Below are 23,832 nucleotides of genomic sequence, written 5' to 3'. Positions count from 1 at the left end.
TGTCTGCTTTCTGTCAGCAACGAGCACTTTACGACAGGGTACAGTTTTCCACATGGCCTCCAACCAGGCAGGAGCAAGAGTGTGTGTTTGAGGTTCGCTCGCTAAGCCTGAGTGTAGAAGCGGGGGAAAAACTTACTTTACATTCGTAGTTAGCACTTTAATAGAGACAGAAATGGGTAAAAGTAAAACCACTAAATTTAAACGGCCGCAGTTCAACGCAGTTGGTTTGCCGGTGAATGCTGTAAAGGAGCTGGACGCTGAGGAAGAAGAGCACGGTGATGATACTTGTCCAGCTGCGGAGTTACTGGAGAAAGTACGATCTTTATTATGTCACTCAAATTACTCTCTGTATAGCTGTTTTGTTGATATATCCTTGCATAGGGGATAGGCATGTAAACACTACAATGACACACTCAATAGGGAGATATTATCTTTTATTGGTTTAGTTGATCTCGATTTTAGTTAACAAATTAGAATTACCCTGCCTGTGTGATTTCAACCTGAATGCTCTTATTGAGGCTAAGCCATTAAGAGTTACTGCTGATAATCAGTTTTTCAGTCTCAATGAACTTATATCTGCTCATGTAATGCCAGATTTGCTATCTTATGAGTACTCCACAGGAGGTCTGAGACAGGTGAGTTTATCTAGTTGGTGTCATGTTTTGATTACAGTTGCAGAGTCCCAGTGCAGATGTGCGAGAGTTTGCATGTGCCAGCATTTCTCGGGTGGTGCAGCAGAGTCAGACCATCCCAGGCTTCCTCCAGAGGGATGCTGTGAGGCGCCTCGGGCCCATGTTGCTGGATAGCAGCCTGGCTGTCAGGGAGACTGCCACAGGGGCACTCAGGTGAGTCAGAACTGCAGCGGTGTGGAGTGAACCAAAAAACACATCTGGTTGTTTGGGAACCAGGGCCCACGACAAGTTTTGACAACTATACACAAGAGTGGCAGACCAATTGCTCAGAACAGGTCAGTTTTAGAAAGGGAGAACATTCCAAATGGAGGCTGGTGGAGCAGGTGGAGAAAGGCTGAGTTTGTGATTCTGACATAGGTGAAGCACAGTGTGTTGATCTCTGTCTGTGTACAGAGACCCTCCGATAGGAGGACTAGGCGTCTTCAGTGTGTCAAGTCTTTATATTTTAACCTTGAAACATGCAAAGTTTCAAGTCTTTGCGTCACCACATTATTACTACTTTTTCATCTGTATTATTTTCTAGTTGGTTTTAGGGGGACCAGATGAGAATGGGTAAAACTGCAGTAATTCAGGGGTTTTTCCTTTTTGACAGAGATGTTAGTGCATTTTTATTTACCTGTTCATGGGGTCCCGGGACACCAGCCAGAGTCTCCATTTCAACAATGAATGAATGAAAAATAGCAATGTGCGTTATCAAAATTTGTGCTTAGCCACCTACGTAGGACCCACGTTATGTTGCAACCAACGGGAGCTGGCTGCAGGGCGACTCAATCAACATGAACAGCTTTTAATGTTCTATCAAACCATAACCATTAGAGAGTCTGCTCTTGCGACCTTTCTCTTTCTATTTCCGGGGCAATCAGGGCAAGATTCGGGACAACTGCTTGGATCTCGGGACGTTTGGTCGGCCTAGTTGGAGTGGTATGACAACCTGGAAGTTTATCAACTTGACAATTAGAATCAGGGTTATATTGTGTAGATGATTATAAAGCGGTTCAACAGCCTTTAACGGTTATATAACCTGTGCAACTGCTATATAATTCAGGCCAAACTTAAATTTCATATTTGGACAGCTTGAAAGTGTTCTCCAAGACAAGACAATACTTTAATTCAGTGATGTAAGACCATCTAATGATCTATGTGTTTGAGTCTCACAGCCGTCATATATAGTTTACGTGTTGTACAAGGTTTGGGTTTATCTTGGCATACACATACTATAGGTGCCATTTTCCTTTTTTTGTAAAGTTCCATTATATAATAGGTATTGTAAAGTGAGGTCGCCGTAGCACGAAAAATATTGCAGTGTAAGTATGTAAGTGACATGACATTAAATTGAATAACATGTAATTAAATAATAAAGCAAAAGTAAGTAGCTATGATAAATGATTTTGGAGTGTAACCATAATATAAATAATATTGCAAAAGTAAGTACTCGTAATGGAAAGAATATAAATACAGAAAATAAAAATATACCAAGAGCCATGGTGTGTGGTGGGTAATTGAAACAGGAACAGAGACTACAACATTATTAGGTGGTGCAGGCGTTGTAGAGTCTGACAGCGGCTGAGATGAACGACCTGCGGTACCTCTCCTTCTTACACCGTGGGTGTATCCGTGTGCTGCTGAAGGAGCTGCTCAGTGACCCCCCAGTGTCGTGTAGGGGGTGAGAGGTGATGTCCATGATGGATGTCAGCTTGGCTAACATCCTTCTCTCCCTCGCTTTCTTAATGGAGTCCAGAGGACAGTCCAGGACAGAGCTCGCTCTCCTGGTCAGTCTATTGAGTCTGCTCGTGTCCCGGTCCAAGCTGCCCCCCCCTCCAGCAGACCACAGCATGAATGATGGCAGAGGCCCACACAGAGTCATAAAAAGTCCTGAGGAGAGTCCTGCACACTCCAAAGGACCTGAGTCTCGTCAGCAGATGGAGGCAACTCTGGTCCTTCTTGTAAATTAGAATGCAGATCACATTAGTTCAGTTTTTTTTCTATTCACACTTAGATAAAGTGCTTTATGGGTGTGTAGTATAGAAGTATTTTTCATGTTCCTTTTCTACAGGGGGCGCCATGCTACAAAAAAGGTCTATAAGAAGACAAAAGCGGCTGTTAGGTTGTTGTGATTCAATGGCTCAAGTTATTACAGTCTGATGGCATATTGTATACAATTATAGATAATCCTCCATTTTGTGTGTGTGTGTGTGTGTGTGTGTGTGTGCGTGTCAGACATTGTTGGGTGAACACACAAATGCTTTTTTTTTATGTTACCTGTTGACTGTTGGAGCAGACAATGCAAGAATATACTGGATATCAATATAAGATAGTCATTCTCAGGCAGTGGTAGAAAGGATCTTAGGACATTTACTCAAGTACTGTACTTAAGAACAAATTTGAGGTATTAGTACTCTACTTGGGTGTTTTCTTTTTATATCACTCTCCACTTGTACTCTAATACATAATGAAGAGAGAGAAATAATGTACTTTTTACTCCCCTACATTCATCTGACTGCTTTAGTTACTACTTAGTTTACAAATTAAGATTTTTGCACATAAAACATGTAATTTGTAAAATACAATGTTAAAAAAAAATTAAACTACCCAACAATACGTAGGCCTATAAGCACAGCTGTTGAAATGATCAGCTGATTAAACACTTAGTTGAAGGAACTGTTTTAATTGTTTCCAGCGTCCCAAATAATTAATACTTTAAGTACATTTACACACTTTTACTTGAATGATATTTTCAGTGCAGGGCTTTTACTTGTAAAAGAGTATTTTTTACCGTGTGGTATTAGTACTAGTACAGTATTAGTACAGCAGTGCTCTCAGGACACCCCTGGGCTATCCCCCTCCTACACCCCCACACAAGCGCACACACAAACAGCATCTACGACAGCCAATCTCCTGCGACTAAACTGTGTGTGTGTGTGTCTGTGTGTGTCTCCCTGACAGGAATCTGAGTGCATGTGGAGGTCAGGAGGTTTGCGAGGACATGGTAAAGCACGACGTCATGACTCCATTGACAGCATTGCTTAGAGAGGTGAGACTCCGCCGCCGCTTTTAGCACACCCCTCCACTTCAGTTTCACCTCATCAGCTGCTGTTACAGCATGTAACCATAGCCTCAGCAATTAGGTGTCCTTCCAGAGCTAAGACATTCCCAGTGAGAGACGGTCTCTGCACCTACACTCAAACACATTGACTTCTGGCACCAGATTCAAGTCCACTGTAGACCAGTGGGTGAGATCAATAGGTGTCTGGAACCATAAACGGTAATGACCTGAAGTCATTTTAAATACGTGATCCCCCCCCCACTTTTTCAGTCTGAGCTATATTTTTATTATATCGACTCAACACTGAACTTCGTAAAGGTGCCCTGCCACACAAAACCGTTTTTACTTGCATTTTGTGAAATGGGTTAGGTCCAAATGTGTTTCTTATGATGTGAAAATGAACTGCTACCGCCTCTGTCAGCTCTAGTCACTGAAAAGAAATAAGAGGAGAAATCAGGCCAATTACAAAAGCTGATCAGTCCGACGTCATGTTGCCTGAGCTCATTACTATTCATGAGCTTGCCCAGGTTTGCGGGGTAAAGGAAGCTGAAAGCCAGGCTCTCATTAGCTAGCTGTTAGCCAATCAGAGTCAAGCAGATTCATTTTTGGGGCTTTTCCCTTTTTATTAAAGTGACAGTGGCTAGACACGAAAGAGGGAGAGAGATGGAACATGACACACAGCCAAGGGCCGCAGGTCGGACTCGAACCCGGGTTGCTGCAGGACCCAGCCGACACGGGGCGACGCTCCCGCTGGGCAAGCCAGAGGCCCCCCCTAGCATGTTGCATATTAATGAGAACTGGCACAAATTGAGCTGAGTCTTCCTGCAGGCCACACTAGAAGGGCTTGGAACACGGTAACCAAGGGATCTTTTCCACAAAAGAGTCCATGGTAGAACTTCAGACATTACCTAGTATTTCATTATTCAGTAATGGAATACTTGTGGCAGGGCACTACCACAGTGTAGGCAGTTCCTACCTGTTCACTCGTGATTTGTTGTCACCCTGCAACACAGCGTTGATTTCTTTTCAGAGCTGTGCTGGTTTTGAGAGCGATGCTGTGCCTATGAAAGACCAGAAGAATGCAGTGGAGGATGTTGCCAATGAGGCGGTGAACCTATTGTGGAATCTATGGTAAGCCAAGAGGTTGCGCAAGCTGGTTGACAGCAGTGTGTTTTTGACCTTCCTGTTTTACACCAGCTGTTTTACTGAGAAAACGGAGTGTTTTCTTCGACGCCCTACAACTCATCCCATCGTTGCATGCAGTTTCTTGCAGTTCGTCAAGCAATTCTATTATGGTTAACATTCTTGTCTTTCCATAGTCCTAGTTCATTTATAATTTGTTAATAATAAGCTATTGCCCCGTTCATCCCTGCACTGGTCACTTTTGCACTACAACCACTGCACACACACTACCATAGCACCCTATCATGGTCATTGCATCACATGCTCAGTCCATACCAGACCTATGTAATCACTTCACAAATTGTTCATTTTTAAATTTCTGTGAGTGATTTTGTGAGATATATGTATGTATGTGTTTGTTGTGTCATGGTTGTCTAAGCTATTGGAAGCCTAAAATGTCCCTCGGGATGAATAAAGTATCTATCCATGTCCGTCTGTCCGTCCGTCCTTCCTTCCTTCGGAGCTGCCCTGACTCACCAGTCGTCTGCTCTTTAATAGCTAGTATCTTATGAGGCTAGTTGGTGTCTACTGCCCGACTAAAGATTCATCCTCCTTATATACTTCACCCCACTTAGATTTTCTTTGCCAGTCCAGAAAATGGCACTCTTAGTTCATTTTATCCAAGCCCACTTTCTGGCACTGTTGGTGCCATTATTTGTCATTAATCACACATTGATAATGCTGGATGTCTGGTTGTGTACATTTGTTAATTGTCTTACATCTATCCCTCATATCGTGTTGCCCTTTCAGTGAGAGTAGCAGCCAGTCGCTGTCTGTGTTCAACAAATCGGGTCTCCTGGATATGGTTGTCCAGTGTCTGGAGAGACACCCACACAACATGGAACTGGCCATTTCTGCTGGTAGGTCTAATCAATATACTGTTAATTTGTTGTCATACTTTATTCATTAGGTTGTGTGTACATCCACGCTGGCTAAGATATATTATTCATGACAAACCTCAGTCTTTGTCCAAATATCACCACTGGAGTTCCATTCCTGCTGCTGAAGGTCCTGTTGCCATAAAAGTGAATGTACCTCCAAGCAGCTCTGACATTTACATCCCCACTAACATTAAAGGTTTCCTGTGGACTTCTGGACCTCTAATAGCGCTTTGGAGCTGTTTTTTGTTGTGTTGGTACCTGTTTTTTTTTTTATTTTGGTGTCTTGTATGGGCAAGCGGATGCATTTGCACACACAAGTGGGTGGTGCAATCCACTTTTCCTGCCAATGATTCGACAGGTGTTGTTAAGAGAGAGAGGATAAGAGCAAGCAAGAGAGGAAGACAGCCCATTAAACCGTTTTTTTCTGCACCCCCTCCTCTGTGATCACATGTACTGTGTTTAAATGCAGCTGAATTCACAATATAGTTTTTTTCCCATTTTTGGGGGACATTTTTGGCCTTTATTTCGACAGGACAGATGAAGACATTAACGGGGAGAGAGAGGGAGGAATGACCTGTTGTAAAGGGCCGCAGGTCGGAGTCAAACCCGGGCCCGCTGCGGCGAGGAGGAAACCTCTATATATGGGCGCCCACTCTACCATCTGAGCTATCTGGGCGTTTTCTCATTTTTTTAATGTAGATTTCAAACACTAAACTCATGGACACACGTTGCATATGAAACAGCATAATTAGCATTGTTAATATTCATAGATATCATGTGTGACGTTTCAACCTTTTTGTTGTGATGCCAACTGTAACATTCATTACTATACAGAGACTCTCCATTCAAATAGGTCTCTCATTCTTTTGTTATCTTTTACATTTTTAAAGTCTAACCTCGAAGTGTGAGAAAAAAACAGTTTGTGTCTCCTCTTTGTGCTTGGCCAGCTCACTGTTTGCACACTGTGACTGAGGATAACCCAGAGCTGCTATGTAGCATGAACACCGCTGTGCTTCGAGTCGTGGAGAACGTTCTGTTGACATCTCAGCCAGGCATGACACACACTCTCCTCAGGACATTGGCCGCAGGTACAATTTGTCTTTTTGAAAATTCAAAACCGTAACTTACTACCATTAAGTGACAATGAAATGTCCTCTGTGGACAGAAGTTGCTTATACATTTAAGGAACAAAGGAAGGGGGACTGCCGTTGCTAAATACTGTGACTGCTGTATCACTCAGGCACCCTGTGGAACATGAAGGGCAGTTTACCTGCTGCCCGTCAGGCCCAGACCCTCGACACTGTGGTGGCCACCTTGTCACAGTGCCTGGATCTGGATGCAGGTACACTGATACCTGAACTCCGACAGGCAGAGGAGGGTCGTCACAAACAAACACCAGCAGCGGCAGACGTAGAAGACCAAGCTGCAGCAGAGCTCGTGGCAGAGATGGTGGAGGAGGAGGAGGAGGAAGCACCTCAACGCAAGAGGAATGGAAAAGCTGTGATGGTTGATAACGACTTCTCTGACCTTTTGCCTGTAAGTAGTGTCTCATATTAGTACTCTATATGTCGCTATTCCTCTTTCATGCATACATGCGGTTGTGAGCCCTTCTGGCCATACACATTGACCTTTTAAACACAGTAAATCCCACTCGTCAGAGAGATAAAGAACTATGTGTCACTGTCAGTTGCATGCTTCTAATTGTTAGAGCATTTGGCCGAGCTGATATATTGTCTGATATGAACTTATTTCACATATCAATATCGGTGCATATGTCTGCTTGTAACTAACAAGAAATTGCAAAACAGAAATGCTAAAGATGTGTTTGAGGGCTTTTAGAAAGTGACTCCATTATTTAGTTTGTTCACCAGGGAGCATTGAGAAGTGTATTTTTCAAAGACATGATTGTAGTCTGGGATTTTACATTTGGTACTTTTTGCTATCTTTTAAGTCAAGTTAAGGACCATGCTGAACTGAAGTTACATGTAATCTAGATATTTTTTTCAAGGACAAAATTTGGGCACTTTAAAATTCAAATACTGTGTCTCAACAGTTTATATTTAATAGATATCTAATTTTCATTATAAACATCACTGATGAAAATGGATTGCCAAGGCTCTTGTAGGTGTAAGTTTATCCTCAGTTATAAATGCTGTGAGGTTTAGGATGTGACATGTACGGCAGTCTGTGTTTATGGCGACAAACTGATCTAGTTTTGTGTTGTCTGAGGAGCACGGTAATGCCAGTTGAAGATGTGGCGTAAGAGTCACCCTGGAGTGCGAGCCAGACTGACAGAGCAGACAAACTGTCGGATTCGAGGGGAGAGATTTGGGACACCCGGCAAGGATCAGCTGGGGACCAGCTTTTGGCTTCCACCACAGTGACAGTACCCAGACCTGACCTTATCGAGACAGCGCTGTCCCTCTCGTCTTAGTCACAAACAGAGCCCTTAGGATTGCGGGTGACATTTGTGGTGACGTTCCAAAATACCCTGGAATATTGTAGGTTACGCGATGGGGTTATCTCGATCCAAGCTTTGGTTTAGCTAGTCTAGAAGTGTAATTATACAGTCATGGAAAGCATTTCTCTGTCACAACACTGCTAAACAAACCAGAAGACACACAGACCCAACAAACCTAATTTTCCCTTCAAAAGTGCAGGTTGCATTTGCATCACAGTTCAAAAAGTGCACATGGACAGTAGAAATACTTCTCTTCTTTGTGAAGAGCAGCTGAACTCTGGGTGACTGGGGGAAAACAGTGCTAACAGTCATCGTTTTGGTAGGATGTTGACTCACATTGGCTGCTTGTTTTTGTCCAGAGGGACAAGGAGGAGCTGAGGGAGGCAACGGCCTTGCTGACAGCCCAGCAAACGTCCTTAGAGATCATCGTCAACATGTGCTGCTCAGACGGTGGGTGGTGTGGGCATAGACGGCAGTGCTGACCCCGGGCACTTTTTTTTATCAACGTGATTTCCTGTCACACTGTGATGGCATACCAGAAAGGCTATTTCAACAAGGAATACGTCAAATGAGTTCATTTGAGTGTCTGGAAATAGAGTGTGTCTTGTTTTCCTGATCCATTCTGTGTATGTGTCTGTTAAGACCCTTCTGACGACGAGTGGGAGGAGGAGTCGAGCAGTGATGAAAGCGACCTGGGTCCAGATGGCCTTTGTGATGGAGTGTCCAATCTTATGTCTCCACTGTGTTTGTCAGCTGAGGTTCACGGGGCCTTAATCAACCACAGCATTCCCGAGAAGGCAAATATATATAAATATATACTTTATCAAAAACAACTCATATTGGTGTGGGTCAACCGCTATAAGAAAGGGGTTCATCACAGTGTCAGAATGTTTAGACAAACATGTGAATGTAATTCAACTAATTAAAAACCCTAAAATATGGATCTTCTACCTCAGTGAATCCACACTAAATGGTATAAAGATGATTGTAGGTATATCTCTTTTTTTTTTTTTCTTTTGCATTAAGGTCCTCAAAAAGACCCAGTTCCCCAGAAAGGAAGCCATGGATGTGTGCCATCAGAATCCCTCCTGGAGAGGCCTGATGAAAAAGTAATCCTCACACCTCTCATCTCTTTTTCAACTTAACTGTCAGTTTACAATGTGTTTCACGGTATCTTTGTCAAATATTATATGGATTTTGTCGGGAGTGGGTTTTTATTTTCTTTCACACATGAAGAAGTCTCACTTCTCTATAACAAAAGCCATCTTTGTTCTTTTATCCTTTTAGGATACAGCGTGTGCAGTCCCGGGCGCTGACGTGCCTCCATAGCATCCTCTCCACCATGGACGCCGAATCTCTGGGAGGGGCGGCAGCCCTGCAGGGAGCAGCACAGCACCTGTCCACGCTGGTTTTTGGTGCAGCAGGTCTCCCATTTATGTCATATTGTAATACAGCACATAGGTCATGAGACATATTTTTCACTAAAAGACACATGGATATAGGCCAAATACTAACTCCAGTAACTTTGGAAACCAAATTGTGGTGAAAAGTGAAAACCACTGTATAATCATGTGGACAAATGAATGTGTATTCCTAGAATGTTCAGTTATAGCAGTACAGAGTTGCTATGTCCAAGCATGTATCTGTTTGGTAAGTAGAATTTACTTTCTTACTTTCAGAGATACCCAAAGACGAGGAGTTCCTAGAGGCCGTCATCAGCGCCATGCGGTCTCTTTTACAGATAATTGCCTCCAAAAATATCTCCCAGGTACAGAATACACGTCAGCTTTAGCCTTACTTTTTGGGGATTTCTAACAAATGCATTGATAGGTCATTTAAAAGGGTTACTCTGGGAAATTTTACATTCTTCCGTAAAGTTGTCGGTCTCACAAGAAACAGACTAAATAAAAAGAATGATCACAATGTTTGCAGCAGATTTAAGTCCCAAGTATGGGTCTAGTTAAAGAATAATGGTTCCTACATTTCCCATAATGCAACTCAAAAGCATCTTTAGTTAGACTTTATCCTGCCTGGTAAATGTTCACACCTTTCAAACACCACACCTCTAGTTTGTGATGCAGGATGTCCATTTAAAGATTTGAAGTCCAAGCTGAGATGACCCTGGTGACATCATCAGGGGTTACTTTCTTTTTAGACTTTGGAAAGCACACATTATGTCTGTTTTTACAAGCCGTGCAATGGAGGGCTGCGTTAAGCTACGCCCATGTTTGTTAACCGTGTCGACTCAATGAATACAGTGCTGAATAAATACATAGAAGAAAAAATCTACCGCTAGTTCAAACTAAACACTGTTGGTCGTGTGTGGTTGTTTTTGTTAGTGTATGACCCCCCAGCAGCTGATGAGCCTGAGCGAAGCAGCCACCCGCTGCGATGTTGTCAGTGTAAGGGTCAACGCCGTCGCCATTCTGGGCATCACTGGCAGCACATTGGCCAAAGAGAAGGGCACTGCTGAAACCCTTCAGGTACAATCTTTCTCTCTTTTCTACCCTTGGAACATTTGTTCTTCCTCTAAGTAACTTTGCTCCCACAGATGATCGGGAACGCCTTACTTCAAGTTGCCACAAGGGATGCTGACCTGGTTGTGAACGGAGAAGCCCTGGACGCCTTGTTTGATGTTTTTGCAGATGGAGACGAGGCAGACACAGCTGCCAAAAACATCCAGTTACTACCTGCACTGAAGGCACTTCAACCCGTCTTTAAGGCCAAGGTACCAGAGGCTTATTTCTTTTTACTGAACACTGTTGTTGACTGCTTAACATTTTATGTTTTTTTTAAAAACATTTTTATGTGAATTATTTTCTTTTGCTATTAGATTCGTAAAGAAGGAAAAGGGAAGTACAGCCCCCAGCAGCTGTGTGTGCTCGACAACATCAAAGTCAACCTGAGAAGATTTAATGGTTATCTGGAGAAGGTGGTGAAAAAATAACGACTTCCCATTGCAGTCGGGTGAAGCTGTATGGTTTGGACATGCTAGCAGGAGCATAGAATGACACAGAACATGGTTGTGAAACATTACAATCAAGTATTTATTATGTTGGTAATAAACCATTTGTTTTTGCTTGGTTTCAATGTTAATATTCTCTAAATAATGATGAACTATTTTAGTTGGTTATGTGAACATTTATTTGTTGTGAAGAAAGATGGAGTGAAATCTGATATTAGTTACTGCAAGTTGCAGTAAAGTTAGATTTTTTCTTTTGGGATAAATATCCCCCAAAATGCTTGTCAGACTTGAATTTGTCTTATGCCATGTAACATTTTTCAGAAATCAGGTGTGGTGACGCCAAGTTTTGACATGTGTGCCCTTAATTTTTTCCCATGTTGCAATGGGCCAAACATTGACATTTGCAGTACGGCTACACGGGGTGGGAGGCAGAAGGCAGAGCTATTCTACATTACAGGCCCTTTATCTATGAAGGATTGTAGTATCAGCTAAGTAATGAAAAAGAGAAGATTTTAGTATTTCTATTATGGGTATTGTGTTATAGAAATTTATAATTTTGTTAAGGATGGCTTTTACATTCTTAAAGAGAAAAAAAGACTACACCCTTTCAGTCACTAAGCTTAACGAGTTTGGTACTATCACTGCCAAGGTTGTGATAACTTAGAAATCTATTGAGACACACATGTAGCCTTAAGTAATACACACATTTCTCTAAAATTCTTCTGAGCTTTCTCCACCTCATATTTCATAGCATTACTGGCCCACTGCCAGTCACCATTCTTATGCATGGGGTGGGACTTTTCAAGCGGCTTTTCTGTGAACAGAAACTTACCGCCAACGTTCTGCTAAAAAAATTCTTCTCAGTAAACTTGGAAAGTAATTTCCCACAGTGAAATTAGATTGGGTGCTGCTAACACCAATGACTTGTAATGGTCGATCAGTATCCACAATTGCTGTTGTACACAACTGGACAGCTAACCCTGACCTGAACCTGTTTATCATGCTCTGGGTTGTTGACAAAGTAAACTCATTGGCCCTAATTAATGGACTAAATGGTCCAGATTAAATGAATTCCATTTACCTAAATGTCAGAATAAACTTTCTAATAGATCTTATATTGTAAGAGTCAGGCACCGCTTATCTTGTTTCCCACAACCTTTTAAGGAAATGTTAATAGCATTGTATATCACTGATAAAAAATAAAATAATTCAAAGATAAATTTGAGGGAGGTTATGTCATTGTGCTGCTAATGAATGCCTTTTTTTATTTTTATAAATCTTGATTTCTTATACTGTTAAGTGTTTTCCTTTACATCAAATGACCAGTCTCTGGACTGGACTAGTATATCTAATCTTCTTCCAAATGTCCTAGTCAGTGATAAGGTAACGAGTCTATGAGAGCTACTGAGCCATAGTTATCTGTGATGCTGAATATTACTACTACAAATGAAGAAGGGTATTTTAAAATCAAATAAGCAGCAATACAACAGTTACGTTTGACCCCCACTGTACAGTCTGAGTGTGAGTCCTGGTTCCAGCTTCTCAAATGTGAAGATTTGTTAGTCCCGTTTTACATCATTATAAATAAAATATCTTTAGGTTTCAGACGCTTAGTCCATATTTTGTAGTCCAAACGACTAATCGACCCCCCAAAAAACGACAGATTGATAGTGATAGTAATTGTTAGTTATAGTCCTATTCTAATTGTTTATTGCATCTTTACCGGTAGGCGTTTTAACCTAGTAACGATAATATGTAGGCTACCGTGCATTGACAGTATTGTGTGAGTTTTGTGTCAAATTGACACTAAAAAGGTGGGTAAACTCCTGGATTATGTTGAATACGTTGGTATGTAAACTATAATCCGGTTATTAGTACAGGCGAAAATATGGGCGTATAAAGTGTAGCAATTGGCAAAAATAAATAAAACGAATTTACGATGTAGCACCTTGTTGTCTATTTCACTTTGATGACACATTATGTAACAAAAAAAAATGTTGTCTGTTGCGTAATCACAAATTCAAATTCTCCGCCCCTTTTCACTCACTCCGCGCATGCGCAACAACACCGTACACTCCGCCATTGACGGACCCAAGATCAGGGGGAAAGGGTCAGAGAGCCACTCCGACAAGCAGCTGCTGCACGTTTCTCCAGCCTTCAACCTCAACTTTGGCTTAAGCTACAATTTTTAACGCTTGACGCACATTCTTGTCTTATATCCTGTGGATGATTTCGGTTGACACCTGTGTGTCGTCACTACTAAGCAACGTTTTTTATACCAGATTGTGGAAGTAACGGGCAGCGAAGAACCTCAGCTAGCGACAGCTATAACGAGGCTATAGCAGGCTAGCTAACGTTAGCTAGCGACCTGGCTAGCTGCACACGAGCTGAGCATTGCTCGGTGGTGGGGCGGGGGGCCGGCTTGCCTACAGTGTCGTTTGATGGATCCGAGAATCGCCTGGTTTCAACCAGAACAACGTGGACCTGCTAACAACCTGTGGATGCAGATTTGGGAGACGACACAAGGGCTCGGGTATTTACATGTAAATAACAGCTACACCACTGGATCTCAGAATACGTCTAGCCTGAAAGTGGTCGTCAACGGGGCGTCGGGAGCTGTACTCGCCAGCAGGAACGGGGCACTTTACTCAAACACCGGCAGCAGTGAAGCTAAAACTCAGGGGATGTCGACCTCAATGGGGGACGGGAAACTAACGGCACAGCGGGACTTTATACCACTGGAAACCAATAGTAATCACAACAACCGAGCCGGTGGCAGGGGCGGTGTTGGTGAAGGTGGACAGCAGCAGGGCAGCGGGGTCGCCGTGCCTTGGAGAGGGCTGACGGATGGACACCCCAACAAAAGGAAAAGAGACAACAAAGCTAGCACTTTCGGATTCAATTCCAGCCTCTTAAACAGTGGCAGCGGCTCCAACACAGGATGCTGTGATGGTTTCACTGGCACGCCGTGGAAAGTCAGGAACTACTCCGAAGGAATTGTAGGGTAAGAAAGAGTTTAATGCAACGTTGGTTGATTTGATGTCTCTTCTATGAAACCCCACTGCTGGTAGCAGAGACACTCACCCTCCCCTCCCACAGAGCAAGCCTATAAACGAGGAGTTAATGAACTGTAATTTCACCTATTTAAAACACTTGCACTCTGAAATGACATGCAGGGAGACGACTGTGGTCGTCAGTCTCACCCCACCCACTTTATCTTCCCCACCTACTGAATCGACAGTTGGATAGCTTTTCATATAGTAACTCCAAAATGATCTGAGAAAGTGAGTCTAACTACACATTCAAAGACATTATGACATTTTTCACAGTAGGGTTAAGGTGCAGACCATTTTAAGTTCTTGATTAATTGGAAGTAGTTCATTCTCACCTAAAAAGGTGTAGGAAAGTAACTACACGTATGTGCCTAAAACTGGTTGATTTACGTTTTAAAGAACATAATAGAGGATTTTATTTTTTGTTCCAGCACTTGAATTCTAGGCAACTTTCAACAAAATGCCCTGGCATGAAAAAACATCAGTTGAAGCAAACCTTTAAACATGCAGCTCTGATTACTGGCTTTTGAACAAATATTCATATGGAGGAATAAACTCCTTTGTGCTGCAACAGATGCCTTTGGGCATTTCTGTAGAAACCAAACAGGGCAGCACTGACATTTTTTAATCCTTAATGTAGCTACACACAACTAGAGCTGGGCGGTGTGGATTAAATCCGATATTACGATATTCCTGACCAGATACCTTGATGTGGATGTTACAACACTGTTGTAGGCTTGGCAATTTTTGCTTTAACAACATATCTTCACAATTAGATTTTAGATAGTCATCAGTAATGTGGATATATAGAGTTAGTGGTTAAAGGCAAATAACTCAACTTAAGCCATATTGCTGTATAACCAAAATCTAAGACAATATAAGTCTCTTATCAGGATATAGATATAACATCGATAGCCCTACACATAACACCTGTACAGCCTACCACTGCTAGGTAAGGAGCATATTTAGACAAACTGTTCTGTAAACGACAAATTGTAATAATGTAGCGAGCCAAAAGAGAGCAAAGAGGAGGCAACAGTGCTACCCAAAACAAGACTGGCACTTTTACTAGACTTGGACAAGTTCATTGGTTCTCCTCCGGGCTCCTTAAGCCCACAGATGATAGGCTGGCAGTATTTTAGAGGAAGTCAGAGGATCATGTATTTGACTGGTGTTTGGTGTCTCCTTCCAGGCAGCGAGGCAATGGTTATGTTTAGGGTTAAGGTTAGGGTTAGCTGCCTGAAAAGCGACGTTGGGAGTATTTGACTGCAACATGCAGTATAGTGAGCAAAAGTCAGTATGTTTACTGTGACCTAGTGAGTACATTTTTTTAAATACTGCAACAACTCAAATGACAAGTTTAGAAAACAGTCATGATTACACTGCTGATTATTAGCAGGGGAAGGAGCATGTGACGAGTGACTCTGAACTAGTTTGTCTTACCTAGACTATGGGGCGTGACAAATGTTGGGCGCGATTACAAACTTGGTGAGTGAACCCATCTTGAGATTTTTTCGTCATCGGATATGATCAATGCCATTTCTGGTTTGGAACAACCTGAGCATACCGATTGACAGGAAAAAATGGGGAAATTGTACCTGAAATCTTGACAAAATCCAACCAGGAAGGATAATGATTAATTGTCACTGTCTATTTGAAAGGCATGTCCGTATTTAAAGATGAAGTTGAGTAATCCTTTGGGTCAAATTTAAGTGTAACTTCATGAACTACATTATTCCTTTAACATTGAGTAACGGTATTAAGTCCCAAAGTTATAGCCTATTAAATGCACAAAACATGTATTAACCTCTTCGTCAGTGACCTCCTTTCCTCACCTGTTGTTCTCCTTAGATATTGTGACTTGGGAGAAATATTTTGGTGGGTTGGGCTCGGTTTTAATGACCATTTAGGTGCAGAGCAGTGATTTGCCCCCTTCCCTCTTCCTCTCTGTTAGACGTGTGTAGACAAGCAGAACACCAGAATGTGAAGCTCAGTGTTTAGCTGATCCTCATTTATAGTAATATGGAAGCTCTGTGTTTGCATAAGGACATTCCTGAGTGATTAGCTCTGCTAATACCAGGACCTGAACCTCATTGCCTTGATCACACTAACCACCCCTGAGTCCTCTCTCTAACAATAGTCTGTTAGTTCACCATGCCAGCAGGCTCTCTGTCATCGCAGTAAATGTATTTTGAAATGTAGTTGTATTTGTAGACCTAAAACATGCGTGTGGATGTTTAAGGTCTGACTTAAGTTATGTTAAATCTCCACTCATAATACATGTTTGGTTTCTCTGGAGATGCAGTCTGGATGTTGTCCGGGATATAAACCATGGGGATTAACCCAAGGGAAACACTGCATTCAGTCAGGTTAAGGGAGCGAGCAAGGGTAAACCTGTGAGTCATTGTTGCATTTGAAATGTACAACAGTGCAAGTAGCAAAATGGGAGAAGGTGGGAGTAAGTTCAGCATTTGCGTTCTACGCTCCTCCAGTCTTTGGCAAGCGGTCCGCCCTCGCGATGGAAAAGGACTAGTGTTTACATGCTCCACAAGGCCTCACTTCCACAAAACAAAAACCAATCCCCTTAGAGAGAAACTTCTCTTCTCCTCTTCAGTGTCTCTCCAATCAGATTGGGAGTTCTAAGGAAGTGTTTCCACCTCGTTTTCTGGTTGTGTAGAGCAGTTATTTAGACTCCTAATATGGGCAGAGGATGTAGGTGTAGCCTGGGAGAGCTGTGGCCCATTCTGCCCTGCTAAACTGTTTTCTGCTCTGGTGTTGTGTTGTGGGTTTTATTGTGTAGGCAAGATGCAATGTTCCAAAGTTCCAGTCATTTTATAACAGGGTGGCATTGTGTGAGAGTGAATTCCTAGTCATAGGTGGATTGACCAGACGGGTCTGTTGTTTTTCTGGATAACTGGCCATTCTAAATTACTCTCCTGAAATGTACACGTCTACTTAATTGATTTGTGCAAAATCAACAGTAATTGGGCAATATTTGAGATCAATTGATCTGGAATTTCCAGGTAGAAGATACAACCCCAGTTAAACACAGTTTGCATGTAATAAGCCTTACTTACAGACCCACTAGGGGTGATTTGAGCCAAAGCTGACTGTCCTACACAAGATGGAGACGTGATATTATTCAAATATGGGAATAATGGCCCTCTGTTGTACACGTGAAAAATGGACATAGTAAAACAGCTTGAAGTATTAATTTTAAGTTTTATAAATTTCAAAAACCTGTTGATAAGTGTGCACACATGTTAGCTAACATGGTACGTCCCAACACACACATTGTGAGTGGGAGCAGGACGTTTGGTCTTTTAAATTGTGTATGCCTTCAACACAAACTCTTTCTCATGGGGCAACTTTTTCACCTTTTTTTAAATTTGTTTAAATTTTTTGATATAGAGCTCTGCACTTTAAAGTTCCTGTGTGGTGTCTTGCATGGCATGTTTTGTTAGCCTGTCTATGGCTGCAAAGGCATGGGCTTCTGCTCTTTTCTTCAACGTCTTCATTGTAACCTCACATCCTCACCGCAGTTTGCTCCTGTGGCACAAAATGGTAGTAATGACAGAGCCACCTATACTTGATTAATTTGAGCAGAGCCTAGCGTTGGCAGCTAGTTCCAAGCAGTGCAACAGAACATACTTCTCAGGCTAATGAAATGTGTGGTTAATCGTGCTTTTATTGCCATTTATTGCCGCCGTCTTTTAGAGATTTATGATTCCCAGCAATAGCACACAGATAGCACCTCTGTGACTGAAGCTCCATTATTAGAACCGTGGTTCATCAGTCCTCCGCTGGCTTTGACATCTATGTCGCACTCTCCCCTCTCAGCTCGCTGCAGAGAGAGAAGCCGTATGCTGGTCATTTTGGACGTGCTGGTCATTTGGACACGTGCGGGCAGCTCTCAATACATCAGCCTTTCCATGTGTAGTGAGGGATGTGTATTTTTACTCTCTTCCTGTCCAATGGAAAGCCTTGCCATGCTCCAGACTGCTGCAGTCAGCGAGCATCACAGTGTTGGTTGTTTTCATAGTGTGTAGTCGGACTGTGACTCTCCCAGCGTATTCACAGAACGGCTGGGCTTCGACTATTTCCTTTTGGTTAAGTTAATATCTTAAACATTTTTTTTTTTAGATAATGCGTTAGTGTTGCTTATACGATTTAATTAGTCTTAGTGTTTTAGTAATATGTATTAGGAATTGGGAAAATAATCGATTCTTAGATGCATCGCGATTCTCTCTATCACGATTCAATGCTCGATTCTGATAGGTTAATAATCGATTACTACAAAATAAATAAAATAATTACATATATATTTTATTCAATGTGTTGATTTTTATTTAAAAGTTACTGTCTCTAGACATGGACAAATCTGAAAGAGGCTGGGACAATGGACAACAACTTACGCAAGAGTGCAGAAAAAAAACACAAATGTTGTACATGTAAAAAATGAATGCATCGTGATGCATCGATAATCGGTTTAGAATCGTATCGTTGGCCTCTGAATCCAACCGTGAGGTTCCAAGAGAATCCCACCCCTGATGTGTCACTTATTTTAAATTCTACAACAACAGAGGGGAAGATATTTAAAATGCTAACTTCACCAAAAGTAATTCAATACATTCTGAATTTGTTGAAAATGTATAGTAAGAAGTGCAATCATATCTGTGTTATATTTGTATTTAATTTCTTCTTTCCATTTGTATTGATATTTATTTTTAAAGAGATGTAAGGAACAACTGGCCAATGTCCTCAGGACAGTTTGGTCTGAACCGTATCTTTTCTTTGCCCACTAACGACAAACATTACATGTGGCACTGCTTTTGTTGGTATTGTTAGGAAAGCTACTTGTAAAATATAGAGGGTGGAGCCACAAGCTACTCCATTGGCAGTATTCGAGCTACAGCAATACACACTTTGAAGTTCGCAAGCTACACTACAAACTACTCTGAAATAGTAGCTACTAACCTACATTGAAGCACTTTCACATCAAGAAATATAATAACAAATAAAATGGATTTGTTACACATTTTACTTTTTATTTTTATTTGAACGACATTAAAACTGTTCTTTGAATTTTAAATCAAAAGCGACTGGCCTAGTTCCCAAACAGGAACCAGATCAGTTGATTTTGCTACAAAGTTTTTAGAAACGCTCAGAAAATTCAACAAATGGATGGCGCTCTAACAATATGTTTACCCTGGCGCCGGTATTACCATATGTGTAGTACAACTGCTCTGGTTTTGACCACAGTACTCCGCCGCATCACTCGGGCATGACCAAGCTCACTGCTAGCAGTCAGCAGGGTTTGGGCTTCTGTGTAACTCGAGCCGATTTGTCCCAATGGCCAACGCTTAGCGCCACAGATCAGTTCAACGATGAAACATTAATGAATCTGTGAGACATTGACACCTCCGCCTCCTGTTTATGGTTGTTCTAATTTTAAAAAGCAGTGTGTGATGCGACTTGTTTTCTTCTTGGCAACCCAGTCAACCTAAACAGAGCGGTGTCGCGTAACACACACACACTACCCTCTTTTGTTGCAAAGAATGCCGAGGCACAGTATTTCCAGCCCTTGCAAAGCGGTCATGGTTTTGGAACTCTTTCTGGGGCAATATGGCCATAACAGTCGTCCCACCTAGCCTATTTTGGCTGTAGTCTGTGGGGTGTGTTCGAGAGCAACTTTTTGGCCAAGACACAGGCGACGCTAGGCGAGGCTTTATTGCTTGCTGTGTACGCACCTTAATTCTGTGGGAGACGCTGCTGATACACGGTCATCCATCAGCAATCTGGTGCTTCAGGCAGGTGTTTCTTGACACACAAATGTTGTGTTCCAGCTTGCCTGTTTTAAGTATAAAATTCTAGAGCTGTGCAACAGGCGCTTTAAAAGACACCATAGTGCCAAAGTATCTGAACAGAGAGTAAGTAGTGCTCACTTGGATGCGACAATAACCTTCTCTTCCATCCTACCCAACCTAACAGATGGCTCTTTTTCACATGAAGGCATTTCAGCACCACACCCATTACCCTCTCTCTCTCTCTCTCTCTCTCTCCATTTTTCTGTTTCACCTTAGGAATATCTAGCCCTCTCTACCTTTTTCATTTTTCCTTCTGTGATGTAATTTCCCTCATTAGTTCCTCTCTTTTTACATTTGCTGTCTTACATTTTCTCTTTCTCCTGCCTTCCCATTACTTCTTTTTTCATCGGTGTAAAGGCGGACTTCTGATTCTTTAGATAAGGTGTTGCATTGCCCTCATGTGGGGGTGGGGGACTTTGTAGGAATGTGGAGGGTCCTACTGTTGCTCATTGTGAAGCAACATTTCATAATACAAAAGCAGGAGAACATGCTTCAAAAGCTATGTTTCCATCCACACGTTTTAATCCGAATTAAGTGATATTGGAAGAAAAATGCCTTATGTAAACAGTAAAATTCAACATAATTCTATGAATATCGAATCAAAGGAAATACGTTCGGTCTCATCAGATTTGACCTTGATCAATATATGGCTTATGCAATAAACGCTGATGGAAATGTTATTTGCAGAATAAATCATTACTTGTGATTAAATTTTAGGTCATTTTATGGTTGCAACCCGCCACAAAACAAAGAATAACTTTTAGTTCATTTCCGCCCAGTGTTTCCTCTCTTGCACAGATGGCAGTTGTCAACATAGACAGATGTAAGTTGACTACCAGGAGACAACAGACGTTTTGAATTTAATTCACAAGCCAAATATAACGGCTATTTTAGCTAGCAAAAATCTAAGAAATGCCATAATTTATTAGGAACTCGTGAAGGAAATGGCCAACAAAGGTTACGACAAGCGGGACGTCCTCCGGAGTAAATGGAAGGCGCTCAAACAGCGATTTGCTCACAGATGTTTTCTTGAATGTTCAGTGCAAAAATGAATGGAAACACCTAAAAATATAGCGATATGATCGCAAAAAAGCATGTGACATCATTATGCACAGGTTTTTTTATGCGCTTTAAATAAAATAATTCATTCACCAGCATTATTCGCGTGAGTTTTTTTTTTCCACAAACTTCAGATAGTTTGAGTGACAAGTGGATGGACACTTAGCTATAGAGTTGAAAAAGAGTGTTGCAGTAACAGTAGGGATGCACTGATCCCACCTTTTCTCTCAGTACCGATACCATACATGTGTTATGTGCTGAGATCCAATCTAGCTAATCCATCAGTTATTAAACATTTTGAAAATTACAGCTAGTAAATTACATTACACTATTAAGCACTGTGGGTTATTTGTTTGCTGCTTTTGACTCCAAAGCTACATATCACCTAATCTCATTTAATACTCTTTAGGGTAATTTTTGTGTTTTTGAAAATGTTCTTTGACATAAGTTGTTTTTTTTCTTCCCCTTAACAATATTGCTTATAGCCCGTCTTTTATCCCCATCTTGTCCAGATGTATAATTAAGGCATTGTGGTTAATGTAGTTTACTCCTGTTTTAGCTTGAGGTTAGCTTGAGAGAGATTATCCTCCTGTCACACTTTAGGCGAGCTTACGAGATGCCTGACTCACAAGGCTAGTGAAGGGCTAGCTGCCCAAAGTAATATTATTATATATATTTTTTTATGGCTATAAAGAGTTGCCGCTATTTGTTTGAAGATTATTTGAAACTGCAAATCTCTTGGCTTTTGACTGTTGGTCAACAAAACAAGACATAAATAACATCATATATATAACAATATATTATATATATATAATAACTAAGAAATTTGAATGATCATTCTTGATTGTCTTCTGCGATTTAGCAGTTATGAAAATAATCATTTGTTGAAGCTCTAAATTGGTGCAGGTGTGAACCCTGCAAAATCTAGACAAAGAGGCACAATTCCAGAAGTCCTCTGAGCGTGGACACTTGCTGTCACACAAACAATTTCAACCATTCATCCCTTTCAACCACCAGTAAACATGACTGGCAACATTTCACTGACTCTAGAATACTCATGCCAGAGAGAAATCTTTGTTTTCCTCCTCTGAAAGCTTTAGCTCTGGAAATCTGTTCCTTGAGATTGCATAACAATATTATGATATAGGCAAGTGGGATTATCTGATAAGCAGTGCCAAGGGTCCATGTGCTTCCCAGGCAGGCGCAGCGCTGAGATGAAACCTGATCCAAGAAGGTGGGGAGTGAGATGGGATTTCTATGGTAGCTCCCAACACGTGACGATAAGGGCGCAGTAGTGGCTTGTTTCTGTGAAATGAAACCTATGAGTGCTGTTGTGGAGTAGAAATGCTCACGTCTCATTAGGCCACTTTCATCATTATCATTTTCTTAAGTTAATGTTGCACTTTCATGGAAGCAAACTGAAAAGATTATGATAGATAATTATTTATTCAATTATTTTAGGTAATAATTATGAAGGTTGGAAAAACATTAAACCTGTTAAAGTCCTGGAGTTTGATTACAACACATTCAGTTAACTTGAATTGGTGTTAGGCTTTGGGCTGGTTTGTCTTAATGATACATAATTGATCTACAGAAAGCACTGCTCTCTGAAGTCAAAACTAATGTATTTAGAATGCAGACTGTAGCTGCTGAGTTTCTTTGACCCTTAAATGAAACCTAATGTTTCCTTGATAGAGGCTTGAGTCTCTGCAGTGTGCACAGGAAAGGAGATTAGGTCATACACATTGTCAGTTGCCAGGTTGGAGAAGAGGCAACAAATGGAAACTGAAACTCAATTTCTAAAATACTGACAACCTGTAAACAACCTGTTATCAGAAAGAGAGAGAGAAAAAAAAGGCTAGGACATTAAAGCTACTGCTGGGTCACATCATAAGCAAGGTAGTATGTAAGGCTGAGATGAAATCTCAAACACAGGGGACTGGTGTTGTCATGGACTTAACATGGTTAATGGTGGCTGCTTACAGTGAGTTCTACGTCAAGTTACCTTCACGTACATTTACATTCACTACATTCAGTCTTGTGAGCAGCCAGTTAGTCTGCATTCAGTCTAACAATGACAATAGCTTAAACACCTAGCCCTTCATTCATTTCAATGAGAACACAGTCATGACACACCCAAAAGGTTCAATTGTGCAAACAAAAAGAAAAAGAGTTGGTTGTGGCTCGACTTTGCCAGCATTGAAACTAGTGATGTCCTGAGCTGATCCAATTGTTGGCAAGGTGTCTGTGTTGGCGCCACTCCAGGCATATTAGAATAGATCGGACTAAGTTTCTGCAGATACCCAATATTACGTCATCCATCCGTGGATTGCATTGGCCAATCAAATATTTTTCAAGCAAATTCACTTTTAGCCTGCACCTCGTAACTTGACTGATTAGAACTAAAATCATTAGTCAATAGTCGATAAATAACTCGACATAAAATTGTCAGCTACTATCATATAAGATCAATTGTTTCTTTTTGTTTATTTACTTTTAAGCAAAATGCCAAACATTACACAGTCCCAGTGTGTCCTTTTGTGAATCTAATCTAAATATTTTGTTTGTTTGTTTTATTTTTGTTGGTAACAAGCGGCTATCTTTTTTTTTTTTTTTTTTTTTCTTTTTT

At 41.4% G+C, this 23,832-nt stretch overlaps 2 protein-coding genes across 2 annotated transcripts in view; both read left to right on the top strand.

Annotated features, from left to right (window-relative positions):
- Positions 1-18: 18 nt before the first annotated feature.
- On the top strand, positions 19-12,516 carry heatr3 (HEAT repeat containing 3). Its single transcript, XM_034884666.1, has 15 exons — positions 19-313; positions 673-845; positions 3,636-3,723; positions 4,766-4,866; positions 5,668-5,777; positions 6,746-6,886; positions 7,039-7,334; positions 8,619-8,709; positions 8,902-9,056; positions 9,286-9,368; positions 9,547-9,683; positions 9,939-10,027; positions 10,599-10,742; positions 10,811-10,987; positions 11,093-12,516. Exons 1-15 carry the CDS (start codon positions 173-175, stop codon positions 11,204-11,206), a joined length of 2,040 nt encoding a protein of 679 aa, XP_034740557.1. The 5' UTR covers positions 19-172; the 3' UTR covers positions 11,207-12,516.
- Positions 12,517-13,303: 787 nt separating this feature from the next.
- Positions 13,304-23,832, top strand: part of tent4b (terminal nucleotidyltransferase 4B) — a 22,966-nt gene continuing 12,437 nt past the window's right edge. Inside the window, exon 1 of the mRNA XM_034879840.1 lies at positions 13,304-14,228. Within this exon, the coding sequence (XP_034735731.1) occupies positions 13,666-14,228 (563 nt within the window). The 5' untranslated portion in view covers positions 13,304-13,665. The remainder of the gene's footprint in view (positions 14,229-23,832) is intronic.

Source organism: Etheostoma cragini, chromosome 1 (assembly GCF_013103735.1).
Source record: "Etheostoma cragini isolate CJK2018 chromosome 1, CSU_Ecrag_1.0, whole genome shotgun sequence".
Taxonomy (NCBI): domain Eukaryota; kingdom Metazoa; phylum Chordata; class Actinopteri; order Perciformes; family Percidae; genus Etheostoma; species Etheostoma cragini.
The sequence above is the reverse complement of the archived record's forward strand: the minus strand, read 5'-3'. Positions and strand labels throughout refer to the sequence as shown.